A 23,097-nucleotide genomic window follows, 5' to 3' on the forward strand; every position below is an offset into this window, starting at 1 on the left:
CCCCGAGACAGGCCACATCAATGGCTAGAGACATTGTCAGACATAGCCCAGCCGCGCTCTCAATGGCGCTCGTGCATCAAAGCTATTGCCTTCAATGCGTAGCTCCTTTTCCAACCCTCCACTTGACAGCCCACTGACAGTGCTGGATTTATGCACCAATTTATCAGTTCCCGCCTGCAATGCGCCACTACTTATCCCCCCTCCAAATAATCGGTGAACGAAACGGCGGCAGCTACAACCACTGTACGACAAGTACGTGGTTATTACAGATGACATTGATGATAATGATGACCTGAAACTTATTCCGCTACAGCATATCCCTAATGTCATTGATCTCGGTGGCATTGCAACTGTGATCATTGATAACCATTTTAGCTCTGTTTACCAGTGAGCTTACAGTGTTTGTTTCATATACACAGGATGGCGTGAGAAATAATCCAGTTGTCGTCGGTTTATGACACAAAATCGCGTTGAAATCCGATTCGTTAGTCCTAGCAAAATAGCCAAGAAGGTTAAGGGTAATGCCCGCATTTTCAACTTCACAGGTAAAGCTTAAAACGTTCCAGAGGAAAGAGGTCGAGCAGATTGTGCACTGTGTGAAATCTGACAAAACTGATTACTGGTGGTCAATTCTTCCAAGTTTTCTAATTCTAATCATTTGCGGCATTAAAACCATGCATCAAGATAGCATAGTCTCTGTGGGGTACTGACTGGATGAATTGCGATGAGTGAGTGTAAAATTTTTTCTTCCTCTTCGGATGGACTCGCGGTGGGCGCAAAGTTGCGCAGAAACCTACAAGAGCGTCTTCCTGCGAGTTTACTTCGAACTGCTGTCATTCTTCAAAAGATAGACTTTAGTCTACCGACGATTCTTTTAGGCCAGCTTCTAGATACGTCCAGTCCACCCCCACACCCCTATTGACTATGTTTTGAAACGTCTATCCAGAAAGCACACCAAGCTCCAGCCTCAAATAGTTCTGTCAGTTCTGTCAGCTTTGTCTCGCTCAACCCACTTTCGATACCATATGGTTTGGATGCCTTAGCAACAAGTGTTGTCAGCCGTTCGGACCTATCGTCATTCTCCTTGTCCAGTGAGGCTCTAATGTTCCAGGTTCTGAGCTTTTAATCGCCAAGGGATGCTTCTCCTTAAACAATATTTTTCCATGTTTAGCTGGAGTTTTGATCATAGGTTAGTTTCTGGATGTCTAGGATGTGAATCTTCTGGTCTTACAGACAGTAGATAATAGGGTTGTTTGACGAGACCCATTTGAACTCACCTGGTTATGGCTGGTCGGCCTAGTCTGAGGACTAAGGAATAAGATAAGGATGCTTCCAATGCTTCTACGTACAGCAGCTGAGTTCTGAACTATATCTGGCCCTTGGTTTTTGCAAGAATTTTGCCTGTATGAATGGAAACCTCGGTGGTCATGGAGTATACGGACCTTAGGGTCGAATCTCCACATATATTTATATATAAAATATAAAATAAATAGTTTAGCTGTAGCAGCCTTTCGGTACCCAGTTTCCGTGCCAGCGGAAAGGGGCACGAAGGCTGGGATACTACCAGGTTGCCCAAGCCTAGACAGGAGAAGTCGAGGTGCAGAAGTCGTGTTCGGACCACGAACCTTCCGGTCCGTGATCAACCAATCAAGCTAAGGAGCAACTAAAATACACCCGTACCGAAACCTACAAGGAAGCTCATCCAGACAAAGCAGTGGAGAACGTTGGCCTAGGGCTAAAGTTTCAAAAGGAAAGCCGCAAAATCCAGCCAATGTTCACAGCTGCTGTCAGAGGGACAGCGTGTTACCTCCCAAGACAAATACTTCAGCCAGGCCTGGCTAATGTCGTTTATTTGAGGAGACTACTGTATATTCAGGGTAACTGCAGTTAATGAAACTTATATTTGAATAGCCACTACCTTTTAAAGCGGATTGGATTTCATACCTCCGAGACCTCTGCTCCTCTAAAGAGCCTTGAAAAGCTTTTAAATGAGCTGGCCACGTCATAAGTCGATGCACTCTAATCGGTTTAATTTTACGTTTTGTGTAGACGATGAAACTTTTCACCCAGCTTGAGCTGGACTCGTACACGCATACGGCCACAAATTTGCTTCCAGGAGGAGACAAGCGAAAGCTGTCAGTAGCCATGGCTTTGCTGGGCTCCCCGCGACTGATTATGTTGGATGAGCCGACGTCCGGTGTCGATCCCTTCTCACGACGATGTATCTGGAAGGTACTGAGAAATTACCGACCCAATCGCGTAATTGTCTTGATCACTCACTACATGGATGAAGCCGATGTATTGGCAGGTTGGTCGATTTTCCGTTCACAACTTATCTGATATTCCAGCTAGTGAACGTAATGCTTGTCCGTTGTCCTATAATCTCTCAGTCCCATTTGTAACCGGTCATCCTAGCATACCAAGAGAAAGGGGTCCACTTACACACAAACTTCTCTGGGAAGTCGTTAATTGACAAATTATTCAACATCATCAGTTGTAAAAATCACACACTTGCCGTATAATGGTTATAGCTGCAACCGGTTCTTCCGCCGATGCCCCGGGGGGATGTGGTGGATAGCTACACAGTGGGGGCGGTACCTGATAGAAATACAGGGGTTTTTTCATTGAGGAGATTGAAATGACAACTACGCATTGAAGGCAATAGCTTGTAGGCATGAGCCCTATTTAGGGTACGACTGGGCCATGTCTGACAATGTTTCGAGCCATTGATGTGTCCCGTCTCGAGGTCACCATCTAAGGGGTGATAATGACCAGCACAGCTGGGTTTTCTGGTTATGTCTTTCACGCTTCGCTGCCAAGTCGTTGTTTGGCTGTCCCTGGCTCGTTTCCACCCTTTGCGTAGTTGTTCGAAAAGGAGTTTTTAATGAAGTCAATTGACGAGCATACGGAGCACGCTTTTAAACACAAGTCCTTATTGTGTACAGAACTTAGCTGGGGAAAAGTGGTATGTATTGTTGCTGTATGCGCCTAGAGTGTGCTGGTACAGTGAGTCTTGCGGGAGACCTGTAGACCTGTGAGGCGCACGCCAAACCGTGAAGCAGTATTATTCAGATTATTGAGTGCTATCTGACTTATGAGGACGTCAGACCCAAGAAGAGCCATGTTGTAAGCGTACTCGATATATGTGAGCGAATGTCTTGAGAGGGCTTCGATCCAGCAGGCAATAAAGACTGCTAATGAGTCTACCATAATCATGGTGGTGATGAAGTTGAAGGGGAAAGGCGAAAGAGGACAGTCCTGCCTGACACCTCTTGGTGTACTGGACTCATACGAGAACTTGCCTTAGACCTTCACGCGTCCGCGGGAGTTGGCGTACGGCACCTTAAGGAAAGTCAGGAATCTATGGGGCACCTATGTTTCACCTGATGTAAAATGTTGGACTGCAGAGTGAGCAGTACTTCATCCCATGTGGCTAGAGATGCATCACACTAATGACTTGCCACCCGCAGTATAAAGTCTAATTTCTCTGGATTTTACTGCGTTCAGCACTAATGAAAACATATATGCGACTGAAAAAACTGTCTAAAGCCTACAGCACAGGATAGCTTTATGGAAGGAGGTCACACATCGGATTTTGACAGACAGGGATATGAGTGATTCACCGATGATTCTTGTGGAGCTCTGAAGAGTAGTTTAACGGTTATTCTTGCCGTTATGCCGAAACTCGTGCTGGACTGCTATTCAGGATTGACCACATCTGGCTTGTGTTCCAGCGCTTCTAGAAGACAATGAAAGCAGTCATGATCCTTGTGAAATTCCACTGATGTGACTGAAACAAGAAAGTCGTTTGTGGAACACTGCGGCTGAGAATATCACTAAAACATAGGTTGATGATGTGAGCCTTTACACCGCGCTTTAACCTTTCCATGGCTAGATGATATAAAAAACATACCAACATGATTGTTAGACGGTTCTACGCTGTTCAACCCTTTCTTTCGCCCAGGGTTTTGTTCATATCACACATTTTCTTATCAGAATGTTTTGTTCGTTTCCTAAACCTTAAGCTAATCAAGCATTCCATGAGTTATATTCAGAGTCTCACTTACAGAAAGCCCATGTGGATGTGACTACACACACTTCCTTGGTTTTGTGCCACTGAGGCAGAAACGAACCCTGCTTTGCACTTTAACCAACCAAGCGAGACTTCTCGCTCTGTCGATACACCGGACTCTGAACTGCAGCACATTCCTAACGTGCCCCGAGCGAATGGTCATTCGGAGAGATTTATAGGCGACGATGTCAGGTCATCCTGCCCAACCGCCTATCACGACCACTGAAAAGAAGCAAACATTGAGTTTACCGTATAAAGGTGATCTGTTGGCTGGCGTAGTCGATCACCGCTCAAATCAATCCCTACAACGCACATTTCCGGCTGGAACTATGCGGTCTTGGTTTACAACCAAGATCCCTACAACGCACGTTTCCGGCTGGAACTCTGCGGTCTTATTTCACAACAAACCCTTTGTGTGGAGTACATTTGGCGTACGACACGGCAACTTTATAGGAAAATACATGAGCACCTCTCTTGTCGGAATACCATTAGACACAACAGTTCAGCCAGAAGCTCAACCGCGTCCCACCTAATTGACACCGGGCACGCACTCAACCTGGGGGAGTCATTTCATATCATTTACTGTGACCCATTTGACTGCCAGTTTAGATCCAACGGCGTCGCTTGACTACGGCCGGGTTGGATATATCACTCATAAAAATGGCTGTCGTTTGGGGGTTAGTCCACGACTTCCAGTATTCTTACCTATCTAGAGACACTTAGTTCGTTACACTTTGGTCAGCCCTAAGGCTGTAGCTCTGCTAGCCAGAAAACAAGACAGCAACAACAGTGACAACAAAGATCCACTGTTTTTTCTCCCCTCTATTCACCAGATAGGAAGGCGATTATGATTAGTGGTCGACTGGTTTGCTATGGCACCTCGAGATTTCTGAAGGAGAATTACAATCCCGGTTATATGCTGAAGTGAGTCATTAAATTACTTCGTTCTCAATTTGACATGAGGAGTTGCAGGGCGCAGGTGATACCAGGTAATTAGATTTTCAGACTGCTCCTTGTCACATATGTCCCTTCGCCCTGGCCATCAATAGTGCTAGTCTAGAATTTTCTAAGTGTACCCGTTCCAGAACTTATTGGTAAGCAGCAGCAGTCCTCTATACCTTATCGGATTATCCGAATCCAGCAGTGATGGGACGTTGTTCATTGAAGCGAACCAATTACTTTTGAAAAACAGGAAGTATCTCATGTATGATGCTTCCAATGATGAGGGGAAGTCTGAGTTGTAAAACTTTCCACGTGGCGAGGTGTCGTGGGTCTAAAACGGCTTGTCAGCCTCATCATCTGACGTCTACTTGAGGGATCAGACTGACCACCACGGCATCGACCACTTGCTTGTTCAGTCCCTCAACGATTTCGTCCACCGACCAGTCTAGTCCAGAAAATCTCTAATTCAAACATATTGCTCATCTTCAAAATGCGCAACTGCAATTGCGACACCGGCGATGATGACAAATTCTGATTTTTGCTTGTAGGGTTGTCACACATATTTGCATTGCAATACTGGTGTAACGGTGATACTACTGATCGGGAGGCACGCGAGTAGTATGTGTTGTTTGTAGAATTTCGGTTTGCGTCGATGGATAAAAGGAATTCTGTTGCGGAATTCGTGGGGCCACTTTGTAACATTTGCTTAGATTTGACCGATGAATGAGTGGAGGCAACTAATCTCTAAGAAAACTCGTTCGGGAGAAGATCTGTGTCCAGTTTTTGGAACTAAGATGCAGATTAGAGTTTCGCTTCCTTGTTCAATGGTCTGTAACCGGTCAGTTGGCATTTCCGAGTAGGTAAATCCGCAGCGAAGTCCTTCTTCCATCCACTGGTAGTAGCAACAGACTGCCATTCTTAAGGAACAGTTGAAAGTGACCGGCTTAATGACAGCAGGCGTTGCTATGATCCCCAGTCTCTGAGTTACTGCGTTCTACCATACTGTTACAGCCAGCTCTTCTCCCCATATAAGATAAAAAGCACGGTAAAGCAAGCAGATCAGTCCAAGAAGGCGACTACTTACTAAAAGCGCTTTCAAACGCAACAAACATTCAGGAATGCCATCTCTCAAAGTTCCATAGCTTCTACTTTCACGTTTAGCACTGCTAAGAATATTCCATTTGAAAGAAAGAAAATTTCTTGAACAGTCCAAATGACAGTTGCCCATGGTCACTTTTGTCTTCGTAATGGGATTTCCTGGAGGGAGTAGCGTTGTACGATTCATCCAAATCTCTGCTCTATCCATGTAACCTCTAGACGTCTTCAGGTAATGGATAGCTGTTGTCCCAGAACCACAGCCGCATAGGTTGGCACCAAATTGTCCATTACTGTCATCATCATCATCATCATCATCATCATCATCATCATCATCATCATCATCATCATCATCATCATCATCATCATCATCATCATCATCATCATCATCATCATCATCATCATCATCATCAATCATCATCATCATCATTGGCATGCTAGCATTGCATGCTGGTGCTTAAAAATCACACAACCAAAAAAGAACAAAGTCTTAGTAAAGAGTGGAGAGGAAAATGATTTCATTCAAGCCCTATTTTATCAAGGAATAAACTAACTACAACACTAAAATAGACCTACCTGAGTGTCATGTCAAACTAAGGTGCTCTCAGTAGGATCGATCCGGCATTTTTGGTGAACCTGGTCCGACATAAGCCTAGCGACAGAAGAACTTTAAATAGGCAGTTCGGCTAGAAAATGACAGCATGCGCGGCACTAGAATCACTTGCATACCACGTTCTGCAATGTTTCCAATCATCTGCCAGCATGATCATGTTCTCCCCAGGCAGGAGGGTGCGAAGGTCCCACGGTACTTTGTGTGACATGTCAAAGCATGTTCCCCACGAACCTTTCACCAAAATCACTAGGGTAGACGGTAGTTGGGAATACAAAGCCACAACGAGACAATTAGAAAAGAGCGTTCGATCGTGTGAAGAAGAATGTGTTCAGCACCCAAAGCTACCGTGTTTTGTTCATGTATCATGCGTGCTAAATCTTTTATTTTTTTTACCAAAACGAGTGCTGCTTTCTGTTCCCAATTCAGAATGGCACAAGTAGAGAAGTCACTAATCTTTGACTTGGTAGAAGGATGTGAAAGTGATCACGAAAATCCTCGGTACTGTCGATGTAAATGCCCTTTCTGAATAGGGCCCACGTGATCTCCTGCCCAAGATATGGCTGCTGACTGTAGTCAGTTTCTATCCGGACTGTCTGAAAGAGGGTAGAAAGGTGCAGGTATGATTTCTTCATGTATTCACATCAGAAGGGCCAAAGAGTCACATCAAAATTTCATTTTCCACTTTTTTAGTGTAACACTAACGAATAAATGGGACAACTCTTCTCGCCTGAAGCGATTTCTCTGCGACCGCATCTCCGGTGTTTCCTTCGTCCGTGAATTCACGGAACAACTGACGTTTTTTATTCAACCAAATGCTATGAATCCCCTAATGCTACTAATGTTCTCCGATGAAGGTCAGAATGAACTGACTCAGTGCAGCGTCGCGAGCTTTGGTTTCACAGTTACTAGCTTGGAAGATATATTTCTCAAGCTTGGTAAGCATCCTTTTATCTCATTCTGACTCATTTGAATTTGTGCTCGTTCGTCTGTGTTGAAGTGAGACGCATGCTTTAGGTTACTTTAGTGGGATTGTTCGTGTGACCGGATAGGTTATCAATCAAACTGGTCGGAGGGTCTGCAAATTGTGGCCTTGCCACCTCATTCTCATTGAGGCATCACATACATCATCAGCGGTTATATTCCCGCCACTCATGGGACAAGTTGTTTCCAAGGTTTTGTTAATTGAATTCATCCATTCATAGTCCCCCAGGTGGAGGTAAAAAAATGTTACTCCCGTTTCACGCCTATTCTTGGGCAACTGATTTGAGTGTCCAGTCACTCTTTTTGTCCAACTAGTGACAGACAGGCCGTTTATGCTAAACTGGCTGAAGGAGTATCACTTGTGGACTGAAGAACTGAGAACTACGTTACGGCTATAAAACACCTTTCAGTCACTTTCAACCTCGCTCATCTAAACGGACAACAGACGGACCGTCAACCAGATCAGAAAGCGAGATACTGCGTAGACCTAAGGTACCCTACAAGTGATCGACAAGCTATTCCATTTGAAGTCTTATTTGGCTATAGGTCTGAAAATCACGAACTATACAAACATTCCCAACTTATGAAAGCGTAGACAAACGAAGGGCTTCTTCGTCATTAGATGCATGGAAGCACACAGAAAGTAACCTTTGAACTTCCTGATAGAAGTGGCGATTCGGCATATCGATCAAGGATCCGGCTGTTTCATTGTGGTCGAATGAAACCCATATAAGATTGGCATATTCCTGCTAATTAGACATCAGACAGGGCAAACTATTGGCACAAAATGTACATTTCGACTTAATCAATAGAAGGTGGATTGAGAGATTCGAGTTTCTAGGTTGGTGAAATGTGAGACCAGAAAACTATCCAGTCAGGATGTGTGTGAGTTGGCTCATTGTACACTTGAAATACAGACCATACTGGTGATTTGGTCAACCCTCAAATGCAGACCGTTACACGAACGGGCATAGTAAGTGAAGTAATCAAATACCCACTCTATCTTACCAAATAGTTTGCCTCACTTGTTGAACTTTAGGTGAACTGGAAAATGGTTGGGTTGCCCTACCTTGCATACAAACTCAACTCTCGGGTACTCCATATTTTCTTTTGTTTTCTCCAGGCCTTGCCAGGCCCATCTACTAATAACTGACCTTGACAAAAATCCTCCGGCTTTCTCACACAGGAGCTGAACCACTGGATCAAGATGACGAAACACTGTTGGCTAAACCGGATGAGAAACCGAGACAACATAAGACGTCTTACGCGGTTGGAGAACGCCTTAAACAACTCACTCGTCCCCTGAGTATCCGGTCAGTTCAGGAGAAGCATCCACCAAGAGAACCTGTAGTCGACTTTCCCCTACTCCCGCCCAGCCCGAGGTCAGAGGTTGCGGTTGGTCTCCGACAGTTTGGTCTACTGATTCGTGTCCTACTTGGTCTGTTGATGTTACCAACTCCAATATATATCTTACTGCGTTCGTTTCTCCCGATGATCATGGTTGGTGTGTCGTCCATAGTCTACTACGTAGAGACGACCAACTTTCCAAGGACGGTTGAAATGGAACACTACGACTACATCACACGAACGAATATAACCGACACCAGGCAACATATATCGATTGCCTATCCTGTTAGTAAGTTTCAATAGTTTGAAACTGTTTGGATGATTGTGGTGATGTCGGTTAGTCAGAACCTTTCTAGGTAGTCAAAATAAGACCTCCATCCAATTGTCTGTTTGCTGATGTAGATCACAGGGAGTATGGAATGCTGGAACTCTGATTATTGGTACACGGATACAGGTGTGTTACTCAAATTATCTGAAAATCCCCCACATTAACACGTCGGAAAAACTTGCCATTCCATCAGGCGAAGCACAACAAAAAAACCGGTGGACAAAACCGTGTGTGGCAGGTACTTTTGTGCACGAGTCAACAGGTAAATAAACACACATCTAGAGTGAGTAAATGTTCTAGTTGAAGGTGGCTCCTACCAGAAAATTTCGCGTTAAATGTTGAGTTATCTTAGTTACCATCCCGGAAATGACAGTACTACGATGCATCCGCACGGTAGCTGTCAGTCCCAGACAGTGAATTTAGGCAATTCTGTAAACCTGGTCATAAAAATACGACGAACTGGTCGCTGTAAATCTCGTCACCGCGCTTGGCCGTTGAACTGCGAGGCACCACCATCGAGCTGTTAGGTGGATGCCTCCTACTTATCTGCTGGTGTTTACTTAGTTCTCGAAGATCATATAATATCTTTCAATGTGGTTGGCTAGTCGGACGCTAGGGCCCAACAAATGCTACCCAGGTGATTTTGTGCTCCGCATCTATCGCATTCCATTGGTTCGTTATATACCTACCTTCGGGGAGTTTTGAAATTTATTCTGATGGGTGCGTTTGCTATCTGGGTTGGTCTTGGTCTACTTCCTCAAATTTGATTGGCTTCCGAGCAGATCGGTCAGTGTCACATCAGTCCTAATAAAATTCATCAGTTCCGTACGACCACCCTAGCGTTAGTCCAATTTGGACATAATTGGTGCGGAACTGTTCGAAACACTTACATTCGCAACAATCATGCTTGTACATTAAGGAGACAAGAGAAAGGAAATAACGGATAATTTGAAAAAAAGGGTTATTTTTTAAAAGCTTTCTCATTTGCAGGTCCAAAACCATCCAGTAAATGGTTAAAAAATAAAAATCGTACTTTTGGGTCGTTTTTTGCGATAATTATATTTTTCTCGCCGTGATTTTTCAACCTCTAATTCCCGTCTAAAGTTCAGATCATGTGAACTGTGACTGAATCACAGACCTACACACCAGAAATAATGTGCTAAAGCGTGTGAGGGTTCAAATGACTACAGTCTTGTTTCTTGCCTTTTATAGTCATCAAACTCCAGCGGATAATAATCAAGCATTGTACGCATTTCTCGGCAAAGTTCGTGTAACATTTTTTACTGTAGTCAAGGGTTCTATTTTGTCGACAGTAGAACAGAATCTGTGATAGAAAGCGACCACATACCCTGTTAGTGCATAAGGTGCGAACTTACTGACTAGAAAGGTGGTGGTCTGCACCCAGGCCCTGTAGCACGACTGGTGCTGTCCTGGTTTGATCAGCCAGTCAACCCTCATCCTTCCTTCAAATGACCCGGCAGCTACGTACGGAAGGAATGTTACGACTGAACAGTTATTCTATTTCATTGGGTTAATTTCCCATTGTAATGGTGGTGTTGATCGGTTGGAAGAAAACAGCCTTCCAGCCACGGAAACGACTCTTGTTTTGGTAGGAGCATGAAGCAATTGTGAATGTACAGCAGATTGTTGACCTATACTCAGACAACAGAGACGATCAGATCAAACAGGGACAAACGAACAACCGGAGTATGGACATGGTAGGGGAGCCATTGCTGGTGAGTGAACAGTCAGGAGAGGCTGACGAACTTTTGAGAAGGGTGACCCATAAGGCAATGGTAAAGAAAATGGCTTAAATGAAATGGACTTTCGGTAGCACATCTTGCATGCTGATTACGCCTCGACTCTGATGAAATGTTTGAAATCACACTGCCCACCTCACTGTACAGAGGATCAGCATTGTCACTTCTTTTATGAAGCGGACTGTGTTAGCACCGGCAGCTCACAATACAGACAGTGATGGGGCTTACCAAAATGGCTTGAGTCCTTAAATAAAAAGATGACTACTGATTGACATCACAAGATCACCGAGTTTCAAACCTAGGAACAATCAGTGAAAATAGCACTTTCTGCAGCGGTACGAATGTCATTCTGAAAATAATCCAATTTGTTCGTATGACTAATGCAAAATGTACCAGTGCAGACAGTACATTCTAAGGGGGTTGGCAGTTATTGTGAGCACCAGTCGTTGGGGGTAACGAACGATGGAAACCTGCATCAATTGTATGGCAGGACATTGTAAATCTATCAGGATGGTACCATCAACTTGGAACAAAAATAGCAGATTGACGGTCGTACGATATCTTAACCCGATTCAATTGCCGAGCAAAAGCAACTGGATCCTGACTTGTCGAACAGCATGCAACACTTATATTCCAGTCACTTTGTAACTGAAGAATTTGGGCAACGTTTGTTCTCGACGAGAAGTGAAGACGGATGTTTGATCCACCTTAATCCTGCTTTCGACAGTGTGTGAAGCCGCCCTATTAGTTTTAAAACAAAATGGCTCTGTGAGTAATGCCGGTGTAAAAAACGCGTTCACAAGAAGCATCGTGCCAGTTGATAGCACTTCACATTTACTGGTTTACCAGAAAATGCTAGTTTGGCCAACATGGGACCAGCGGGCAACGATGCCACTTCCTTGAGCTGGGGATCGACTGGTCCATAAATCCGCACCAGGACAACCAGGGACAATCATGAACACAAATGGCGAATTTTTTTGGATTAGCCACAGCAGTCTGAAAAATATATCAGCAGGTAAGTCACCCTCTTACAGATTACCCCTTAGAGGTTATCAATCAAAAGATACACCCCACCATACAGTGTTGAAGAAAACTTTTCGTCAACTCGATAAACACTTTTTCTCTCTCAAAAAACCTTGAAATGGTACTCAGAGTAATGGGATTGAGAACCATAACCACCTTGAAACATGTTCATGAGTAGGTTTGGCACACAGTAGTACAATCTTGAGTGGTCAACTGCTTGCCAAACTTAATCGGCCCTCGGACTCTGAGCCAAGTCGAGAAAATGGTTATTTCATAGTGCGGCTACACCAGAACGTATAGTGATGGATTGAGTTCATCTTACGCCTGAGTTAGATACAGATGTATCAGGATGGTTTATTTCACCCAAAATCTGTTACTCTACATACAAAGATTCCGAAGGTAACTGGTCGACAGTGGTAGATCAGACTCTATTTGACGAGGACCTCGTATGCCTACGAAATCAACTTGGACCAAAAGAACCCTACTTTGTGAAACTACCATTCTGGCGCGAGTTGTCACCGACTGGATACAGTGAGGATGCGATACATCCTCTTTACAATTACAGTCGTTTCGGATCCACTCGCGTTGACATTGCTGCGTGGGTGAGTAAACTTTTCACTGCCTTGCTTCAGCTCTATCAGGTTTTCTGCCTTTCATTTCGAAACATTGCGTTGGAACATGAGGAACCACTAGGTAGCATTCAGTGTGATTAGATTAGTCTCGTGCGACATTCGGCTCAGCTAACCGTTTTTCTATCATCACATGAAATGCGTATTCTGCTTCTTGCTACTCAGTAAATTGGTGTTGGATAAGTCTTCAGAATTACTAAGCTGTTAGGGCCCGGCCAATCACTGGCTACCTTCTTCTGTCCAAGTTAATCCAACTACTCACCAGACACACGAAGCGGAACATTTTAGCCTTCAACCGTTGGTCGGGAGGCTTCGAGCTCGAATCTTCCTTGACATTTAAGAGGTGCGTTATGCTGATGGTTCCAAATAGGGATGAAACAGTTGTACAGTGCTCCTCAATTTTTTTAGCACAGATTAGCCTCAGTTACAGAACGAAATATCCGCTACAAATTTCCAAATCTCTTAGAAAACGAAATAGCGATCGTAAAAAGAAGCTATCATGTTCAAGTGTTATACTAGAAGCTTGTTTGATTTTACTGTCAAGCTTGACGCAAAGACCAGCCAACGATTGGATCAATCCCAAATCGAAGTTACAAATGGCTTTATAAACCCAGATAAACTAAGTTTCAGCGTTCAAGACTAAGCAAATGTAGAAGGTATGCACATACTCGATCAAGCAGTAAAAACATGGTACAAAAAGATGGAGTGACAAGGCTTGATAGGGCACATCAAGCAATTAGTAATGGTTGGTAGGATACCTGACTATGTAGTGTAACGGAATTACGGTCGATAGTAGTTGCGGTCTTTATAGTCTTCAGTACTGTTTTTTGGTCGATCCTGCAGTATCGCTTTTGGCCTAGCCTGTACTCGTTGGATTGTCAATGGGGTAGGGAATTTTATACCACAACTAAGTGGCCTCCATTTTGAAGGGCTTTATTGATATTTCACATACCTTGTGCATCGTAAGCAAACGTGAAACTAGGTGAATCATCTAACCTGCAAATCAGAGGATCGTATGTAGAAATATAATTGGAGTCGCTTCAATGACCGCTTGACATCGCCGCATCGTGTGACTTCTTGTCCTTTCGCAATTCAGCACAACAATTCAATCAATATCACTTTGATCCTTGGACGACAGGATCACGATCTGACACAGCAGATTATCCTGCAACATTTTGCTCTGTGGAACTGTCTGCATGCGAGGAACCTCAAGCAACAAGGACTTGTAAGTTGATGCTTTGCTTTCTACTTTTCCAAGACCGAAAACGTCGTTGTCAGGCTCTGACTGCTGAGACAGGTGGAGGCAAGTAATTCGCTTTACTTTGTGTGCGCTTTATCGATCAACTGTGCAGAATTTGCCAAGTATCGATGAGTATTTCACGTAGGTAGCTTTACTGATTGATGTCCACTCAGATGTCACTCGGATTCGTTCATGTCACTCATTGGAATCGGATGCATTAGATAGTGCAGTTTTTTTTGAACGAACAATCAACATGGCCACGCCAAAACTTTTCTGAAGCATTTTATCTGGTATGTGCACAGTTCCAAGTGTGGAGAAGGTGTCAAAACGCTGCGCTGGTTTCTTCTTCAAAACGAATCTTTAGATGAGTCATGCAGTACGGAATTTTGCGCGCAATCACCCTGAAATAAGACTGATCTCATTCGGTTGACGCACAAGATGATTTAAGCTGTGGCACATCAAAGAGTTTCAGGTTGAAAGGACCGGCGAGCATCAACTAAATTGATGACACACCAATAGCGACACTCGCTTCTTCATGAGCTTAGAAAACCGAAGTTATTTCTAACTATACCGGCCTAAGCCAGGTTGCATTTGAAATACCATAAAAGAAGCTTAATGACTGTGCCCAAACTACGGACGTTTTAACGAAGCAATCTGACTGGTTGCTTATTTATACTGAGGAGTATTAGAACGTTCAAAACGAAAAGACTGGGCAACAATGGAGCTTAATAAGAGGCTGGTCAACCTGGACGATGGCAACTTCTGACCCATCAAGTAAATCGGCTGGGCAGTAGCAGACGCCAACTGTTAATCCATTAGTCAGGGATGTGGTGAATCACTGTAAGCTCAAGTGCAAGAGCTCAAGATAGCTCAGTGATTAAGGCACGAACTCACCAACCAAAAGGTTCGTGGTTTGAACCCAACTATGCCATCTCAACTGCTGTTGTCTAGGCTTGATAAGCCTGGCAGTACGTCAGCTCTCGTGCATTCTTTATGTTGCGGAGCAGCTTGGCACTGAAGCATTGTTGCAGCTGCACAACGTCCTATTTATTTAAATGTAAATATGTGACGTAAGAAAGGGTCCGCATTAGTTCAGTTGATAGGGTGATCATGCAATGAGTAAGAGTTTACGGGTTCGAACGCCCTCCGAAGACTCCGTCCATTAGCTTGCACCGTGTGTGCTTGCATTTACTACTAAGGTACTACTCTGTTTACAGTTTACATTCACGCTGTGAATGTGTGTATTTGTTTCGCCATACGTCGATCCCCGTGCAGTAGAAAAGATGCCCTCTTTCTATGCTTTACACATCAATTATCATCGCACGGAGGGATGATATAGAGAATAAGTCCAAAGCAAACAGGTGGGAAAACAATTTGGTCCATATTGCCATCTGGGTTACTTTCGAAAACGAGAAAGATGGTTATATCGAACTTTCCCATTCTGCTAAAACTGCCTGATTTTTATTTTCCATATTCTTCTACCAACTTTTGAGAATATCGTCAGTTGCCATCCAAGTTGGAAAATGTTCAGCCCTGTTACACTCACGTCAAACTAAAAAATCGAGCACAGTCAAGGAAGAACCACCGAGTGTTTGCCATTCTACTACTCCTAATCCCACATGGCCTTTGATAGACAGTGCTTTGTCCACAACAGTCTCCACATGTTTTGTTTCCATCGGTAAGACTACTACTGCCCTACAACGATTTACAGTAGGCCCTCAGGTTGTTTGCATACCAACTTGCGCATTCTGACCTGATTAACCCATCTGACACTGGAACCTATTCGCATCGCCTACACTTCTGTTTTGACGGACAGCATACACAATCATTATACAGCTTTTGATTTGCAGGTTCTTAAGCTCCGTGCTCCGACTTTGTATCAGATTTCCTGTTCTCGTCCAGCAAACAGTCTTTTTCCCCAAATGGGTGACTTGTAACTGACCAGTGTAGAGCGACCTTAAACCCACCAAGCTGAAGATCTGTCTAATTATCCTAGAATGACGAAACTGCACAATGTCTACTTTCTATTTACCAAAGCTTCGAACAGATGATCCAACTATTCCTTGGGTTGGTGATATGACTTCATGGGAATCAAGATGGCCTGAAACCCATCCGCAACTGAAACTGGGAACCGCTTGCATTTATCTCATTATATGTAGCGTCGCCAACTGCATTCTTAATCCACTTATCGCCGGGGATATCGTTCGGGAGAAAGAGGCAAGTTTTATGCTTGATTATGCATCTTATTGGATACTGATTGCAGCCATCTCCATGAGGGAATGAATATTGTCAGGTGGTGGCAGCTTAAATACGCTGACCCCCGTCAGTAAAATATGAAAACCTACAGTTTGCAAAGTTATGCAAATTGCAGTTTGGAAATTAACAACCTTTTCAAATAATATTGAGTGCCGGAACATCTCCACACACCTCACCTTGACTTCTAAAATGCCTTCACCAAAAGTGATTATTATACACATGTGAAACTTAACAAGGATGAATGCCTCAGCGGCACAACAAACTGGCTTCCGCGAGAGACTCAAACAAATCCCGGCCTAAACTCTTGTTAGTGATAACTGAATGTGCTGTGCAACAGTCGCCTCATGTTTCAGTTGATACGATATTCAGGGTATCGCAGAATATTGTGCGGCTTATGCAGTTAAATAATATTGTGAACGAGAAATTAAGCTGGAATTTGACAGATTCTTCCAGTAAAATCGATTTATCTGATGTATAAATGAATGGATTTCGTACAAGATAGTTTTTTGGAACATAAGGTTGACGGGAATTCGGGGACTGTGCCAAATTGACGAGCTGCAAGATGGGCGGAGCCGTGGACTGCTGAAGAGTTTCGGTTCAAGTTACCAACCTTTAAAGTTTGTTATTATGATCTTTGCTTTCTATACGCATATCTATGTTAGTGCAAGAATTTATAACTATCTGCCAAAATAAGTGACTATCCCTTCCTTTTTTTGTTCGGTCTTATAAAACAAACAATCATAGAATGCGCACTTCATGAAGTAATTAATTTTGTTATCGGAGTTATATTTAAGAGCTCGGAACTAGACTGTGCTGACAAGACACTTTTGTTATGGTCTAATGTGAATAGAACTTCAGATGTGGTCTCTTGATCTTGCATGCGTTACACCCTTCCTAATTGCATGGCCTTGCTCCCGAACATTCAGTTTCCTACCTATTCCTTTGAGACATCAAGAAGAGGAAATTGAATTACATATGTTTTGATGACTGTTCAAGCCACGATTGTACCGTGAAGAATGAAGTCAATGTATCCATTATCAAGACACGAACAACCTTTGCCAACATGCGTCATTGAGTAACTCGAAAAAAGGTCTACAGGGGCTGGAGTTACGTTTATGCACGGAAACAACCAGGGTAGTCTTACTTCATGGTTGAAAAACTATCCTTTTCAATTCAAAGTAGTTCAGAGTACATAGTTCTTGAATAATAGTTTGATCATAGGAGGATTTGATAGGCTACGGGCTTTCCGCAAAACTCCTTTGCCTAAGCGAGTATTTTGCAATGAATCGGTATCATTGTAGCAATGAAAAATGCCCATTAGTTTAAGGTGGTTGAAACGTTGTGGAAGCCTGATTACCTCAACCCGAGCTCTTGTTGGTAAAAGGTTCTCGGGTCTATGATGTGACAATTCAAAATGACGGTAGCTACTGTCACGCTGAATGCTGAGGGATGTTTGTGACTTCCTATGCGGAGTCCCAGCGGTTTTCCTTGCACGCATCTTAGAACTTCACAGGATATGGCGCATAACCCATCCGGATGGAGGGAATTCGCAACCTCCTAGCTGCACCACCTTACCCATGTTAGGCGAGGTTTACATTGGACACCGGCTAGCCTAGACTTCATTTCATTTCTCTGCTCTAGTTCTTAGTTGGCTCAGAAAAACAGTGACATGAATCGAAAGAATGGACCGCTTACCTGCACTGTTTCAGGATTGGTGATTGGGAACCCAATTCTAGGAAACCACGGGACGCATGAATAAAGTTAACGGAAATACTTTGGATGTGATAATTCGCGATAATTTGGGTGCGCTATTGTAAACTCGTGTAGAGTTAACAGATGAAGTGCTGCCAGTGGTTGGTACGCTTGTTACCAAAGCCTGAGTTTGATGAATCGTGTATGCAGGATTCTCTGCACCAGTTCGCAATCTGCCAGCTTTATTCTGGTTGGAAAACATGCACCTTGGGCAACTAGGGATATCACCGAGAGAATAAGTCAGACAGCTTCCACCATGCTTAAGAAACACAACGACTCCAGGCTAAAGCGCAGAGAAGTGACGACCAGATAAATAAATTACTATTTGCGTGATCCGGAGACATCGAATTGAGCCTTATCACTCTGGAGTTCGAAGTATTCTTTGTAAAGTGAAGATGCAACGGTGAAGGGGAGCTTTTGGCGTCTATACCGGTGAGTGCTTTAAGAGTATAAACGTTTGTAGGTGCAACCTTGAGGATACGTGTTACGTAGGTGCACTGAAAGTTGACAGTTGGCGTCTCAGCACGTTGGCCTCCAACGTTTTAGAATTCTACCGATAATTCCGAAGAGTTCGAAGTGTGTTCTCAGTGCAATAACACATCCCAGCCATAAACCTGTCAGCAGTAACAGAAAAGAATACGTAGGTGCTAGATATCAGAAACCAGGAAAACGTTAAAGTGAGCACGTGACAAGCGACGACCCGTGTCGAAAATCAATATTGCTGTAGTCAGCAATTTTGTGAACCCGGATTGGGAAGGCCAGAGCAGCTTTTGCGAACCTACGTCACCTGTGGCGTAGGCGTGACGTCAGCTTCTCTGTCAAGGGTCGAGTTTATAATGCTGCGGTGCGCTCCATATTACTATATGGATCAGAAACCTGGCCGCTGTGCACCGAGGACGTCAAAAGACTTTCAGTGTCTGACCGTCGATATCTTCGGAGCATTGCCTGAGTCAGGTGAGAACACTGGAGCAGCAATGCTGAAGTTCGTCGAATGGTATTCGGCGGAAATAACTCACACTCGATAGATGAACTGATCGCACTACATAGCTTGCACTGACTTGGCCATGTGCTGCGTATGCCAGTTGACCGAATGGCTCGAGGGGTTCCTTTCGCATAAGGGTGCAAGATAGCCAGAGGCGGTCAAACAGTGACTTGGTAGCGAAGTATAAAAGCCATTACCAACAAACTCAGCTGCACTGGTCATTGTCGTCTTCCTGGAATGGGACCCCGAGACGGACCATATCACTGTTTAGAGACATTGTCAGACATGAGTCGGTCGTTCCATCAATGGCGCTCATGCATCCAAGCTATTGCCTTCAATGCATAGCTCCCTTCCCAATCCCATTACATAACAGCCTACAGTGCCTTCAATGCATAGCTCCCTTCCCAATCCCATTACATAACAGTCCACCTACAGTGCTGTATTTACGCGCTAATGTATCAGCTCCCGCCTCCAATGCGCAGCTACCTACCTCACCTCCCCGAATCATCGGTGAACGGAACTGTGACAGCTACAACCAATGTATGACAAGTAGGTGGTTATTACAGCTGACAATGATGATGCTGCTTGTGATGATGAGTTTGTACTTTCTAAACAGAGGCCGCAAGCACCGCCCCCGCCCGAACTATTAAAATTCTACTTTGATTCTCTTTAATTTGAATAACATTGAAGTGAGACATCGTTTCATTTGCACTCTACGCTCATAGTGGAGTTACTTTACTTTCTTTTGTGGTTTACTCAGCTCCGCATTCTCACTCAACTTCACATGTACGGAATGAAGCACTGGGCTTACTGGGGCGCACACTTCTTCACTCATATATTCCAATATCTGATGCTTGCCTGTTTTACAACGATCGTCATGTTTCCGTTTGAGGTTAGTTGCATTTATTATCTTTGAGCGCTCCCAGAGATCCCGGATGCTGTTCAGATCGTTTTCGAATCACATGGGACTGTCTGTGAAAACATGCGTAGAGTTGAAGCATTTTATTGCCAACCCAGATGATATTTTACACAATCATTAGCATTTCGACATCCCAGTATATGCTATACTACACTATACTATACTATACTATACTATCCTATACTATACTATACTATACTATACTATCCTATACTATACTATACTATACTATACTATCCTATACTATACTATACTATACTATACTAAACCCAGATGATATTTTACACAATCATTAGCATTTCGACATCCCAGTATATGCTATACTACACTATATTATACTATACTATACCATATTATACTATACTACACTGTATTATACTATACTATACCATATTATACTATACTATACTACACTATACTATACTATATACTATTGCCAAGTCTAGTAAGCTGCGTCCATATTTAGTAGCGGTTCATATTTTAGTGCAATTCAGCCCAAAATAGAGTATCAATGTTTGATTATGATGTCATTCTTTGAGACTTTTGGGAAGACATTGTCAATAGCCAGATTACCTGCCCTGCCTATGTTCAGAACAAGACCAGGCTAACCAACTTGGCATCACAGAACTCCTGGAAAAGTAAACCAACTAGTTCAACTCGGTTGATTGTGGAGATGAAATTTGGAGTGCCCAACTTAGAAAAAATTGCAAAGATTCAACCAAACACCACGTACCAGTGAAACAGGCTCGGATAATCTGGCAGCATCTCAGCCCTCTTGCTTTTTTCGGATGGCTGGCGGGAACCAAAATATTTTTGCAGATGAACAATTATTTAGTATTTAATGTTAACGTTTCAGATGATACCGGATGTAAACTTCAAACACAATGTATGATTTTGAGAACAAACGGTTCAGTAACCTTCCTCAATAGGGTTTCTGCTCCTGCTGGAGGCGCATTGCGTCACGTATTTTCTGTCGATTCTCACTTCTTTGAGGTAGTTTTGTAACCCGTATTTAAACAGCGGTTTCAAGCAATTGTATGCTGTAACGGACTGATGAGTCCCGACTTCCCAATCAGTTTCTTAAATTAGTGAAGGGCGTCAGGGGCTACCCAACTGACCAGTGAGTGCTTCCAATTCTTCTGATGTACTGCCGACTTCATTGGAGAAAGCATGGTGTACAGCAGAGGAGTCATTGTGTCATCGGGTTTCCTGAGCATAGGTTGTGATTTAATCCATGAGCGATTGGCCTATACGCAATGATAAAAATCTTATTCTATTTGGGGTGCAAAATTCTGGTCAGGTACCGCTTATGTTCTATTATCACCGCTTTGATTCAGCTCCTTAGAATCAGGCATTAGTGAAACGCCCCGCAAAACATTCTCCAATCATTTTTGATCGAATTCGGCTCAAATGATACAGAACTGATGTACTTACGCACCACACGTTGATTTACTTGCTTTGCGATCACGAGATGCTCATGATGCTCACAGTATCAACCGTGCATGCTCGTGAAGCACTTGCATTATTCGCTGATGAGAAAGATGTGAGGCTGATGGCAGGGACGTTGAAACAAGTATGAGATACACTGCGGCAAACTGGCCCAAAATATCTTCGCGGACAATCCTTTACCAAACCCCACTGGAATCGATTCCAGAGGGAGCAGGATTTAGCTGTTTCCCAAAGGAAAGCAGAGTTGACTGATGGCAAGATGCCTCTAGAAAACGGCCATTCAAAGGTTGAAGGACTCTCTGTACTTGAGGGTTCAACATAATGACCAACGGTTCCTGAGACCCACGCTAAGTAAAACATTGCTCTTCAAATGAGTGCAGGGTGCAAGAAGCGTGGTGCAGGGTGGGTGGGCTAGCACTTATTTTCGATCCTCAACTAGAAGAAAGTGAGCTTCATCAGTACTAAGTGAGGTTGAAACTTGTCGGTCCAGGTGGTTTGGTGATTGGTTGCTTAAAAGATCTGAAAAGAACAAACCGAACATAGTGTACGTCCAATAAGTGGGTGAGATGAATCTTCAGCGGAATGTTAAATATGTTGGGCCGGTTGCCGATGACGGCAGCTTTTGTTCACCTCTCCTTATTTTTTTATCAGATCAAAAATGATTTCCCAACGTCAGTCTGTCCTGCCGAAAGCCATGAGTAGTCACCATAAATTTCCTATCTTTATACTGTCTTGTACACATTCCGGACAGAAACTAAGAAATGTTTGGAATGTACTGAGGATTTGTGAACAGGCTTTTTAATGCCGCAGGTTAATTTGTAATCCAACTGCACCCAAAGTTCACTTATACATATACCGGACCGCTGTCCTTCAGGGATAGGGAATCTAAGAATTTTTCACTTGGTTCAGAGCCGCCCCCACATCATTTCGCCTATCCTCAGCATGAATTTCCACGAGTTCAGAGCATAAGTAATTAAAATCGGTCACAAAGCCAGCGAGTACCTCCGCGGGGCGTCATGTACTGGAAGTCCGAATACTCCGTGAGAATGGACAAAATGAAGCAACCTAATTAACCATACTCAAGTATTATTTGTGTCCATACTGCTCAAACCTGTCAATCTTGCTAAATGAGTAAATTTATGAACAGGACTTTCACTGTCGTAAAAGGCTGCCCCGTAACTCGGAGGTCACTTGTCACACAGTTTTTAAAGTCACTGCTCTAGCTCTTCTGTCAGAAAGCATCTTCACCCCTGTGCTTACTTTCCTTAGTTTTCGGGTGGCCAATACACGTTTCGTATATTGGTGGAAGGAAAGGTTTCTCCGAGTGCGGAGTTGTTTATCGACCAACACCAACTAAACGGTTACAAGGAATAAAACAACAGAGTGAAAACCACGTTTGTAGAGAGTTTTTGAAAAGTGAATATCCTTCCTATGACGGTTCCTGAATACTAGAAAGTAATTACAAACACCGTAAAGCATTACAATAATTTCCATATCAATCTCCCATCACTCGCGGGGATGGCGCTTTGACAGTTGACCGGATACTACTCGCATGCTTCACTAGTAGCATGCACCGTTATGCTTGTAGTGCACCCTTTTCATACAGCAATTTCCTACAGTAGGCTTGCATATCACAACGCCATGGGTGAGTACGGCGAATGTACTGATAAGACTATTACCCTCATACAACCTTGCAATAAACAAGTCGT

The 23,097-nt window shown here is 43.5% G+C and overlaps 1 protein-coding gene across 1 annotated transcript in view; it reads left to right on the plus strand.

Moving 5' to 3' along the window:
• Window positions 1–23,097, plus strand: part of T265_15491 (hypothetical protein) — a gene marked incomplete at both ends in the record, with an annotated part of 98,511 nt that overhangs the window by 34,598 nt on the left and 40,816 nt on the right. The window contains 8 exons of the mRNA XM_009178371.1: window positions 2,050–2,308; window positions 4,906–4,996; window positions 7,413–7,657; window positions 8,890–9,339; window positions 12,552–12,763; window positions 13,887–14,015; window positions 16,068–16,232; window positions 19,781–19,912. Coding sequence (XP_009176635.1) covers window positions 2,050–2,308; window positions 4,906–4,996; window positions 7,413–7,657; window positions 8,890–9,339; window positions 12,552–12,763; window positions 13,887–14,015; window positions 16,068–16,232; window positions 19,781–19,912 — 1,683 coding nt within the window. The remainder of the gene's footprint in view (window positions 1–2,049; window positions 2,309–4,905; window positions 4,997–7,412; window positions 7,658–8,889; window positions 9,340–12,551; window positions 12,764–13,886; window positions 14,016–16,067; window positions 16,233–19,780; window positions 19,913–23,097) is intronic.

This window comes from Opisthorchis viverrini (genome assembly GCF_000715545.1).
Source record: "Opisthorchis viverrini unplaced genomic scaffold opera_v5_543, whole genome shotgun sequence".
Classification (NCBI taxonomy): domain Eukaryota; kingdom Metazoa; phylum Platyhelminthes; class Trematoda; order Opisthorchiida; family Opisthorchiidae; genus Opisthorchis; species Opisthorchis viverrini.